Source organism: Syngnathus floridae, chromosome 6 (genome assembly GCF_059516105.1).
Source record: "Syngnathus floridae isolate MCC-2025c chromosome 6, RoL_Sflo_1.0, whole genome shotgun sequence".
Lineage (NCBI taxonomy): Eukaryota > Metazoa > Chordata > Actinopteri > Syngnathiformes > Syngnathidae > Syngnathus > Syngnathus floridae.
Window position 1 is genome coordinate 17,825,769 of NC_142418.1, and position 12,337 is coordinate 17,838,105.

The following is a 12,337-nucleotide window of genomic DNA, read 5'->3' on the forward strand; positions in this document are numbered from 1 at the left end:
TTTCTGCATGTAATTGCACTGGATGTTTTGAAGCCTTCATTATTTATATATTCCTGTGCATTTGCAAAGGAGCCCGGCCGGGCTGCTCTCCCCCGCGGGGAGGAGCGAGTCGGCGTTGGGGCGAGTGTTGGCTGTCTCACTTCGGCGCCGGACAGCAAAATCAAGGGCCGTATAGTTCGAGCGGTCGGAGTGAAGACGAAATTTAGGAAGAACAGCAGCTGTCAGTCAGTTTGCTCCTGAGTTCAACCTCAGTGAGTCAAAGCTTCGCTGCATTCATTAAAGTTGAGAAAAAAAACGTAAATTTCTCCCGTACTATATATTCTAAATGCACATCATCAGAGTTTTTAAAAAAGTTGATATTTGATCCCTGAACCTCAGAGCTGTGATGTAGCAAACAGCATGTAAATATTTGCTCCATATTTATTTTATTCAGCTCTTGCGACACAATACTGTCGAAACATGCCATTTTGCTTTCAGCGCAAAAAGTCTCTTCTTGTTCTTTGTCTAATATTTAAAGTTGAAGATCAGGAGTTGAATCAATATATTTTTTTTAAACCCATGAATAATCCTGATTATTCATTGTTATCCCAATATCTATCCTTTTGCCACCACCCGTAAATTATCCAGCGTATTCCTCCCCTTCCCTCTTACTCCCGCCTAGCCTCTTGTGGAGAATGTCAGAGTGCTCTTCAATAAAACACTCAAGTAAATACAGGGGGAGACGTGCGGAGGGAAGCGTTGCTTTGTTGTACAGGCATCTGGCGTTGGGCAGCGTTGAAATATTAATAGGCCTCACACACACACAAACAAACACACAGTCAAGCACGCATGGGTTCATCCAAAAAGCAGCCCGGGGCAACAGGCCAGACGTTCAAGCAAAGTCACCGCGCAAGCGTCAAATAAAACATGTCTGCAGCATGGCGGGTAATCACAGCGACGGGATTGGAGGGAATTAACAAGATGGAGCATGCACGGAGAATGTGGCAAGTCATTCTTTCCTTCCTCTGTGGTCCAAATATTTCGGATGATTGAAATGATGACGACGTGCGCTGGGTTCCAGGTAAATTTGTCCCGCTCCGTTGTTTGCCTTCCAAAGCAGCAAATGGCATTCCAGCAACGGTTGTAAATATGCCTGGGATCCATAAACAAATAACGCATACGTGGCGTGCCACCGCTGTCCTTTGCCGCTGACATTCACATAACCTTTGCTCTGCTGCAGAAATGGAAATAAATTCACAACTTCGCACGGCAACAAAAGAAAAAGCTGAATTCCTTGTTCGAGCTTCAAACCCAAATAGATATATTAATTGTCTTATGTATAATAAATCTGATATTGCTTGTTGTAATATAGAAATATTCTGGAAGAAGACCTTAAAAAAGAATCGCAATATTAAGGAGAAAAAGCCTTGCCGCGTTTAATAATGGCACCAAAGTGCCTACACTTATTTTCAATCAGCTTTTTGTGTAAAAGTCGAGGGAGTAGGCAGGCGATGCTTATCGTCTTTTTTTTTTTTTTTTTTGTGTGTGAGCTCGCAAAATATTATGAAAAGAGGAGAATGTATTAATAGTTTGTGTGATGGAAGAAGAATTATTAATCTGCTCATAGTGCCGTCCCCTGTCCACTTCCTTGCATAATCTCTGACATGAGCCTGCTGGCTTGCGTCACACTGTCATTGACAGATGTCACACACACACACACACACACACACACACACACACACACACACACACACACACACTGACACACACACACTCAAAGGTCTCTCAGATATGCTTTCATTCAAAAAGCTGTTTTGACAGCGAGCAGGTAGAAGCATTTAAACATTCATCATTAGGCGGGAAAATAATTTAACGGTCCAATCGGGAATGGGTTAAGCTCTCAATATTATGACACAGGGACCAGAACGTTCAGGATAATCTTTATCCTTCGAAACGTCACCAGTAGCAACGCTCAGTCGGGTGGTTGCCCAAGCGCCCTCACCGGCTAATATGTTAGGTGTTCCTAATTTAATGAGATGGTGTAGAACTGCCTTCTGTATTGTTGTGCCTATTGATGTGGCCAAAATATTAGGTACACTCCAATTTTTTTGTTGAGGTGTCCCCAATTAGGTGGGCAAAATAAAATGACCTATATTTTTAACCAAATTATTATTTTCAACTATAATACATATTCAGATTATTCAAGACAATTTAGTTTGACCGATTCAAACTATTAGAGTGCCAACATATGATCATACCATGTCATCCCAAATCATTTTCTCCTGAATTCACATTCTTAATTCCAAATCATGCCCATTGGAAAATACGTTTTGGATATAAAACAAACTGGAAGTCGCCCAGCATCATGCAATAAATGTTGACTTTGAATGAGCCACAGAATTTTAAAAGAGGCTCTCTAATTTTAGTATATGCATATTAATCGGCGTCGAAATGATTTCACCAGCCTTTCACCATATTTCTCATCTTTTCATTTTTCATGATGTCACTGTACATCTGTAAATGAAGCATTAATGTGCCTGCAGGGCAATATTCGGTCATGCAGTGTCTGTCTATGCAATGTTGCTCCTAAAGTGAACTTGACAGGCCCCCTCTAAGCTGTGAGTGCGTGTTTGGCAAATTGTTGTGGGTGTTAGCAATCAACTGTCACTCTGGCGCCCTTTGATAAAGGGGTGTACTTTTAGCAGCGGGCACATCTCAGGGCTCCGGAGAAGACAGTGAAGGTCACTGGGTGAACATGCAGAAGCCACGTTGGCCTTTTGAACATGCGCCTTGAGTGACGCGTCATCCTCCTCCGAGGAATCCGACGGCGCGCTGAATTAGTGTCCTTGAACTGCCCAACCGCACAAAGAACATGTCTGCACTACTGGCGAGACAAAATTTGCCATTTTGTCCTCTCAATATTATTAGCGTAGCTGCCCGTCAAACGGCGCCAAGGTTTTATGTTGTAAACAAAGCGGGCATGGGATCAATGGGATCAATGGCACCGCGCCGGTCAAGCTCAAGCTAGCTAGCAGCAGCTCGTCTCACACCGCAAGACACTTAACACAGCGGCTCCTGTCGATAGATATTGACTGCGGGACTAGGAGTGCTTATGTACGTTGGCCTTTTTTTTTTTATGTCTGACTGACTGACCCACTGTGAAGTTGACTCAAGTCCTTTGTAACCAAACAGGACCGCTTGGAAGTTAAACACTGACAAGTATCGGTGCTTGTTATCGGAGCATTTTTATGCGGACAAAGTACTGAAAAGGGTATTGGCTAGCTAAACGTGATGCAGCGTAAGCATAGCATTAGCATTTAGCCCTCCGGAACTATGAAATTGAAAGGATCAAATGGGCTTTCAGTTGATTGCAGACCTACGCCAAGACCAAATTGTAATGCCAACCATCACTGGCAATGTACAAAATGAAACAGCCAAGTATGTTGAAAAGCCATTTGTAAATTGATACTGCTCGGAATATAAAACGCGTTGCGGTAAAGTCTGTTTCACTTCAGACCTGTTTGCGATGGTACATTTTGTTATGACTAGTTGATGACCTGAGAGCTGTTTTCATGCTGTCGTTGAAAAATAACATGAAATAGCAAATTTTGTCATTGTTGTCTTGTTAAGCCCAATCGATATGCGTTTGTCAAAATAAAACTGAGACAGGTTTCGCCATACCGAACCCTCCAAGTATGCATTTGTTGGAAGCCCAGCTTTGGCTAACGTGTTTTTTTTTTTTTTTGTCCATATTATGACAAAGAATGAGCGAAAGGATGTTTCACATTGCATTTTCCTCCATATTGTGGTTTGGCGTGTGCCTTCATGGTGCGTTTGATTTCAAATTGTTTTCTCCTTCTATTCTCCCCTGCACCTCTTTTGGAAAGCAGCTTATCCCAGTGTGGAAATAACTAAATGTTCAGACAAGGAAGCACAGAGCCTCCCTCAGCTGGTCCAGAGACAAACCTTTTTTACTCTTGAGTGCTCTCCACATCCAGCAGCTTATGCAGTGAGAGGGTGTTAACCGGCGAGGATGTGTGCACCCAAGGCCTTCCTGCTTGCAGATAGCGCTTTTGTTTGCGAGCTTTGCTTTTGTGTGCGCGCATCCCGCCCGGCCTGGCACCGCCGTGCCCCGTCTACTCCCACCGCTTTCACCTGATGTGGCACGGCGTCAGGCCCGAGCGAGCGCCCCGGCCAATTCGGCTTCGTTCGGAGAGATGAAGGCATCTCCTTGCGTGGGGGAGGAGGGGGTTAGTGGCAGCCTAAGCCTGGAGCTATCGCAGGCTGGAGCTCAGAGCCAAAAGCCTACGGGCCGGATGGTGTGGGTGGAATTCTGTTTTAGGCAGCCTGGCCGCAGCCCTGCACTACCATCCACTGGCACGGGCCCGCCACTGCAGCGGTTGGCTGGCCCCAACCACAGCGAGTCATAATTACAGCACGCTTCACTTGTTGTGAGTGCATGTCAGAACAAATTATGTAAGTAATGAGGCTGAAAATGCTAAAGGAGTCGAAACACACTGCACGGCAAATGCTCATGCAGGGAGAACATAGAAACAAACAAAGGAGTGCACTCGCACGGCGACAGGCCCATTTGCCATAACGAGCGACCGTTCGCTGTGAGGGAAAGATTAATTATGAATTAACCCTCTCGGATAGGGTTTCAAAGCCCGCCCCCCTGCCTGGATTTCGCAATAATCTGCGCCGGCGAGGTGCATCGCCCGCCATTGTGTGCGAGAATCACAAATGGCAGGACGTGTTGTACGGAGGAGGGTTAATTGTGCACCGTTTTACCACTTGCTTTTGTTCGTTTTGCTAAAATGTAGGCTAATTCCGTGTAAACACGGCCCGGTCTTGTTGACTCCAGCAGTGCGAGGAGACAGATGCAGATTGCTGAATGAATAGAGCGTGAGTGGATTAGAGGCTCTGTGTTAAGGGTCTCTCCCGGGCGGGCCTGGGGGACAAGGACATTATCCCCATGACACACTGCGGCGGCGGGCTCCTGGTCGGCTGATTAAAACGTGGATTGAACCTCAGCAAAAGTACTTGTGAGGTGATCAAATCGACATCAAGAGATTGAATGCTAAGGTGTGCGAGAGGCTGTGAAGAGCTTGGCGGATTTATCATTTGGAGAATTAGGCATGGCCGGAGGGAAGAAGCTGATGTAACGCTCCGACATCGCCGACGGAGCACTGCTTCTTAATTATCTTTTTTTTATTTTTTTTATTGCATCTTATTAAGACCAAATTGTCATATTTTTCCTGAACTGGTGCACTGCTTCCCGCCATTTGGATTGGCTGCTCAGAGATGGCGAGAAAACATCCCAAGGTGATGTTTCCTCGATTTAGATCAGATGGTAGATTTTGTCTGGCGCTGCAGTCGGGATGTGGGAGATGTTGAAGGAGAGCTGTGAGTTACCTTTGGGAAGGATTGTAGAAGCAGTCGCTCCATTGATAAGAGTTCAGTCACAGTGTTGCCTTCTCATGATCCCCCCCAAAAAAAAAAGAGGAACACTGTTGGGATGGACTCAACCACACTAAGGAGTAGAAAAAAATAGATGTCGTTACATTTTTTTCCTAACTAGTCAACTTATTATTTCACAATATAACCGAAATCAATAATCATGTCATTATCAAATCAACATTGTCGCTTTAAACTAGACTGAGCTGAAATATCATCCTGTTTCTATTCTTCTTGTCAAATTCAGTGTTAAAAAAAATGTGCTGCCGTCTAGTGGTCAACAGTGGAATCACACACAGAGTTCTTTTGACGATTTGAAATGAATACCTGTCTTAAAAAGAATTCACTTTTTGACATTGACATTCTCAATTTATTTCTGCAAAAAGTCAAAATTGCAAATATGCTTCATTCGACTAAGCTGTCGAGTGTATCTTGAGTGTATCTTTCTCATTTCAATATTGTTTAGGATGCTAATTGACACCATGTTTACATTTTGTAAGGGCCTAAAAGTTGACATTGCTTTCTCTTTCACAAACTCTTGCACACAATTGTAAATATTCCAGTAAAGCTTTGCGCAAGCAAGCATTCAAAAGCCTGCGGAGATGTTTTTTTTTCTTCTTCTTCTTCTTCTTTTTAACAGCACAGAGCTCTTTTATGTAGCAACAAGCAGCCACGGTGAGGGTGTTGTACAGTGACATGTGACAGCAAAAATATATTTTATTTATTTTTTCGCTCTCTTGTTCTTTTCTCTCTCTTCCCGTGCAGCTCAAATCGAAATAATTCCCTGCAAGATATGTGGAGACAAATCATCAGGCATCCATTACGGTGTGATAACATGCGAAGGCTGTAAGGTAAGCGTATAAATAAATAAAAAATGTTCATTACCATCTCAACATGTGTTTGAGTGGAATCAAAACGCTTTGTAAAAAAAGTTCCTTGCAGATGTTGTGAGGCTGTCACTGTGGTCAAGCACAAAAGCAAAAATACAGTGAAAGTCTCACTTTCCCTTTCTGGCACACCTTTTCCGGCTGCAGTTCTTCTTGAGCCGAAAAGATCAAAACGTAGACTTTTGAATTAGAGCAGATTGTTGTCTGTTTGCGACATTCGCTTGGCTCCATTGAAGTCGTCTTTTGTACGACTTCACACGTAGCAGCCGTTCAAACCCTTTTGTGCTGAGAGTGTATTCTCGTCCCCGTGCTTGTCACCCAGCGAGCGCATCATTAGCATTCCTCAGCCAGCCTGCACCTTTTGCAGTTTGCGTCCGCACCTAATTGTCTACGTGAGGCTTTCTGTCAGCGTCTCCTCTCCCTCAGCCACCGCGTAAAAGAATAAACTGCTGAAATATCTCTTTAATGATCGCTAATTAGTCCAGGCAGAGAGACCTTTAATGATATGTACGAGTCGAAAAGTTTGGATCATAAATCATAGCGTTATTACCGAGTCCTGCGTGTCGCCGGCAGTAATCGCCTCTTCCTATAATGGCTTCCATTATAAAGCAAGTTGGCAGCTGTCAGCTGTTTTCTTGTAATTAAACAGCCAATGAGCGACTAATTAAGACATATGTGTATGGAGCGCTAGAGCGGGGGCATGTTAATGATGTGCTGGAATCAATTCATTAAGTCAAAGGATGAGGAATCCAGTCGGTGTGCAACGCTTACGCGCCCAACATGCCAGATAATAATCCCGACGAAGGAAGATAGCGTGTTATCGCATCGGGCCAAACATGCCGCCCTCGTGCTTGGACACGCGCGCTCATCCGGATGCCAGAAATTACACAGCCGGGAAAATACCAGTACAGAGCAACTGTGTTATTATTATTTTCCTTGGGGTGTGAATTTGTGGGAAAGTGACACTATAAAAAAAATTAAAAGGTTGAGTAAACTCAAAGTTTCAAAGCAACTTTAAGTTGGACGTTCAGTTTTGTTGGAAATTAGCTTTCCCACATTTTCGGTTTATAGAACAAACTGGCTCGTGTAGTATCCCCCATCTTAAATCAATAATTAATTTTTTAAAAGTCGCTCCAAGTAACTGTTTTAGCCCCAAAATATAGTGTAGCTAAACTAAGATAAGCTAAGGATTACTTTTGGTGTAAACCACATCACATATTTAGACAAAAAGTGACGTCATTGAGTTGGTTTTTCTTCCTTCGTATCCAGAAGAAATTTTAGATGTAATTTGACGCTCTTCTGATGCGCAGGGCTTCTTCAGGAGGAGTCAGCAGAGCAATGCGGCCTACTCCTGCCCCCGTCAGAAGAACTGCCTGATCGACCGCACCAGCCGCAACCGCTGCCAGCACTGCCGGCTTCAGAAGTGCCTGGCGGTGGGCATGTCACGGGATGGTGAGTCCTTCACGCGTCCACATAGAAAACATTGCGACCGGGCAGAAGGTCAACATTTCTGGCCAAAGGACTCACACAACTTGCATAAGTGCGGGTAATTTAAAAAAAAAAAAAAAAAAAGGACTCGATAAAATCAATATTGATCAAATCAAAAAGTCAAAAAAATCACTCAAAATTGTTACTCGCTTTTATAATGTCAAATGTAATGTTGGGAACTAACAAAAAAAAATGCTTAGCTAATTTTAATTAGCAAAGCTTATGGTTATTTAAAGCTATCATAAGACATACCACATTGGTCATTTTGGAGCCAACAACCACAAACAAGTCTCTGGTTTTTTTTCTTAGTCAACCAAGATATCTTAATCAGTTGACTTTACTGCAATGTTTTTCATACGCTATATAAAAAGTACAGATATCTCTTCCAATGTATAAGCAAAAAGTCAAGCCAGCTGCGACGAGCGCAAAGCAAAACTCGAATGCCGTTTGTAATCGGGATGTTTTGTTGTCATCTACCGTGTACACAGACAAGCCTCATTTTAATACACGCTAGACTTGCACATGTATACATATTCATGAATGCCATAAACCTAGAGTACATGAGCACTTTGGAGTGCCTTTGCTGAAACACACGCACACACAATCAGGACAGATGAAGGTGACTCTTGGCTTCGCTCAACACATGCAAGCCCATCTGCCCTCTACACACACACGCACATGCACACAATGACCAGCTGACATAGTTCCAATACCCCGAAGCAGCAACCAAAAAAAAGTCTCTTTCTCACCGCTGTGCTCATCTTTCTTAAAAGTGATTTTATCTGCAGACACAAGATTTATTTTTTCTTCAAAGGAGGAAGAGTTCAGCCAAGAGTGTGACATAATGTGATTTGTTCTCTCAGGCATTTCTTGCACGTCAGTGTCGTGAATCGTTACTGGATAAGAGAGAAAAAGAGACACATTAGAACAACAAGAAAAAAAATCGCTTTATTGAACAAGATACAGAAATAAATCGAAGTGTCTGTAATATTACTTAATGCCTGGGGGGTAGCTAAAATAAATTATAAACTCACATAATGCATCTAAACAATCTAGTGACAAAAGATGTATAAAAAAAATCTGTAATCTTCACTTTTTAATTGAAAAAAATACAGATATTATTTGATTTTTTTTATTGTATTTTGCAATTGTGTGTACCCTTTGACCTGGAGAAATGGATGCTACATAGGCTAGCCCATTGCTTCTCCATTCCTTTCTGTTATGCCGCCCTCAGAAAGGAAATGTTTCCCCCAACTCTCCTCAGTGACTATAAATAGTATCATTTGTCTGTAGAATTTTAATATGTACATCACTGCATAACATTGTATCCTAATTAACATGTTCCCTGGGGTCACAGGCGCTCCCCCTGGCATCGTACCGTGCCCCCCTAGGGGTGGCACTAAGCTAGCATGTTTTTTATGCCGCGCGCTGGCTGTCACATCTGATATAAAAAAAAAAAAAATTGCTCTTCCGCCTTTTCTCAATGATGTGCGCACACTCACAACTGACAACAAGGCACTCTAAAGCAACCATGCTACAGGCTAGCTAGCCAACTGCATGTTGCGCTGGATAGCCACTGATGTCCACGGCCCAAATGCGTCACTGGGGCCCGCCACACCACAAAAAATGTATCATGTGGATGATCGGACGGTTGATTGCGCAATAGTCACGTAGACGTGAAGCACCTCCTACAGAGAAGTTGTGGCTTTGTTACGTAAACACGTCTTAATGACACATTTCATCATGGGTGATGAGTCACCTAACAATGAGCCACGTTGTCTTACAGCGGTCAAGTTTGGACGCATGTCCAAGAAGCAGCGAGACAGCCTCTACGCCGAGGTCCAGAAACATCGGCTCCAGCAGCAACAGCGGGACCACCAACAGCAACCCGGGGAGGCGGAGCCTCTCACACCTAGCTACGGCCTCTCGGCCAACGGCCTGACGGAGCTCCACGACGACCTCGGCGGCTACATGGACGGCCACACCCCCGACGGCACCAAACCGGACTCGGCTATCAGCAGCTTCTACCTGGACATCCAGCCCTCCCCGGACCAGTCCGGCCTGGACATCAACGGCATCAAGCCCGAGCCCATCTGCGACTTTGCCCCCGGATCTGGTTTCTTCCCTTACTGCTCCTTCACCAACGGAGAAACCTCCCCTACCGTGTCCATGGCAGAACTAGGTGAGACGCGTCTGAGAGGATGCGGGAGGGGGCCGACGAGTGGAGAGACAGCGGAGAGATGATGGAAGAGGGGGGTGGGCAACGCAACCGTGGGGCAAATGACACAAAGGTTGCTTAAAATAGCAGAAGGTTGGAGACTCATCTCCAACACTCATTAAGAGCCTCTTTTTTTTGTAATTAGTTTCCATTAATTAGGGCCAATCAGGATCCAGCAGGGCAGGCGTCTGGGGAAATCATTTTTTTAGGCTCCCCTGTGCCAAGGAAGTCCTTTTAACAGATGTGTTTTCAAAACCATTTAAATTCTTCTGCTCACTACTTGTCTCAGAGCAAATGTGACCTTTGTTTGAGTGAATAACACCCCCCCCCCCCCTCCCCTCCATGCATTTGTGTCATAACTAGATTGGCTTTCCCTCAATCGTAAGCTATGAGCTTTCCTGGAGGCAGTAAAAGGAAATGTCAACAAGCGTTTTTGGTTTTTTTTCCCACTAAGGAAAAAAAAAAACGGGGAGAAGACTCCACCTATCTGCATCCCCTCCTTGCTGCAAATAAATCATCTTTTCTTGTAGCAGCTCTTCTTCCTCACTCAACTTATCCAACTTAACTTTTCAGAGCACTTGGCCCAGAATATCTCCAAATCACACATGGAGACATGTCAGTACCTGAGAGAGGAGCTTCAGCAGATGACCTGGCAAGCCTTCCTCCAGGAGGAGGTGGAGAGCTACCAGAGCAAGGTAGCTTGACCGCACCCCCCCCCCCCCCCCTCCCCCCTCCGTCCGGTCCAAGCGGCTCACTCATTTCCATCCCGTTGTCTTTTCAGCCGCGGGAAGTCATGTGGCAGCTGTGCGCTATCAAAATAACAGAGGCCATTCAGTATGTGGTGGAGTTCGCCAAGCGCATCGATGGCTTCATGGAGCTGTGTCAGAACGATCAGATAGTGCTGCTCAAAGCAGGTATGACAGCTTGTCAACACACTTACACACCACACACACATGCATAATACTGATATTGTCACTAGGGCGGAGCTGACCTGACTGCACAAAGACTTTCCCGTGCATGGGCGCATCACAAGATAAATGTTAACAATGTCAGAGAACACTTTTTTTTTTCTTCAACCGACAACCTCCTTTTCAAGATGTTGCTGCTGTAGCTTTGCTGCCAACATCCTTATGTAGAATTGCTGACGCAGTCATTCAAAATGTAATAAGATGCTCTTTGGTTCATAACTCCAGAAGGTTTTTCTTTGCTTACCTGATAACCCACAAAGCATTCTGCAACAAATGCATTCGAGCAAACGATTGTCATTTGGAACAGAACCATAGGCTGGATTATTATATTGAGGACCCTCAAAATCAGAATCTTATGATATACTACTTATTCCAGTTCTGTCGGCACTCGACAGAAAATCTTTTTATTTAATTTAATTTAATTTTGTTTAATTTAATTTTATTTGATTTTATTTACTTTTATTTATTTAAGGCAGAATTTTGAGTATATTCCCTATTGCACGGTTTACCATTAAATGAGTGGAGGTGTTCCTACAGTTGCGACCAGGAGCTTTTTCCATCCTCTGTCAGTATTAATCATAAAACAAGTCACACAGTAGCACGACTACTGCTAGCTGTTACCTTTTCCTGATCCGGCTCCAAATTACAGGGTAGACAGAATAATTCCCCCGCTATCTTGTTCAATAAAGGTTGACTGAATAAGCGCTAGCGCTACTAAATGAAGCGCAATTGTTATCTGACTTGTCATTATGGATGACTAGCCTTATGGCTGATATTATCATATCATGTGAAGGTGCTCAAACTGACAGCTGGCTTTTTCATTTCAAAGCGTAGATGTTGCTCGTATTGTAAAAGCACGTGTTTGGCCTGGCTGACTGATGTCTTACTGTAGGAAGGAGGAACAATTCAGCATGTTGTTGCCGTCTGTCTCCACAGGCTCTTTGGAAGTTGTCTTTGTCAGAATGTGTCGTGCCTTTGACTCGCAAAACAACACGGTGTATTTTGACGGAAAGTACGCCGGGCCAGATGTGTTCAAGTCATTAGGTAAGTGGACGCTTACCTCCCCAGCGTGCTTTTGTGTTACCTTGTGTGACTGTGTGTGTGTGTGTGTGTGTGTGTGTGTGTGTCACTCCTTTTCCCTTGATGTAGCAGCCAAAATTAGAATCTCCTAATCTGCTCCACACAATAGTGAAGGCCTTGAAGCAAACACTGGGCGTTCATCCCTGCTTTACCTGGCATCGCCTGTCTCTGCGGCGTTTATTTATGCCAGGAGCGAGATGATAGCGAGGCAAGGTTGCATCTGACTCCTGTAACTGTGGAATAAATAGAGGCAGACAGAG

At 44.1% G+C, this 12,337-nt stretch overlaps 1 protein-coding gene across 3 annotated transcripts in view; it reads left to right on the forward strand.

The window, feature by feature from the left end:
- roraa (RAR-related orphan receptor A, paralog a) overlaps positions 1-12,337 on the forward strand; it is a 143,977-nt gene that overhangs the window by 123,160 nt on the left and 8,480 nt on the right. For 2 of the 3 annotated variants that reach the window (XM_088377968.1, XM_088377969.1), the window contains 6 exons: positions 6,202-6,287; positions 7,634-7,775; positions 9,598-9,993; positions 10,603-10,724; positions 10,811-10,943; positions 11,934-12,041. In XM_088377968.1, coding sequence (XP_088234094.1) covers positions 6,202-6,287; positions 7,634-7,775; positions 9,598-9,993; positions 10,603-10,724; positions 10,811-10,943; positions 11,934-12,041 — 987 coding nt within the window. Of the gene's footprint in view, positions 1-856; positions 984-6,201; positions 6,288-7,633; positions 7,776-9,597; positions 9,994-10,602; positions 10,725-10,810; positions 10,944-11,933; positions 12,042-12,337 lie in introns of those variants that run through there. The other variant, XM_088377970.1, reaches the window with a different exon arrangement.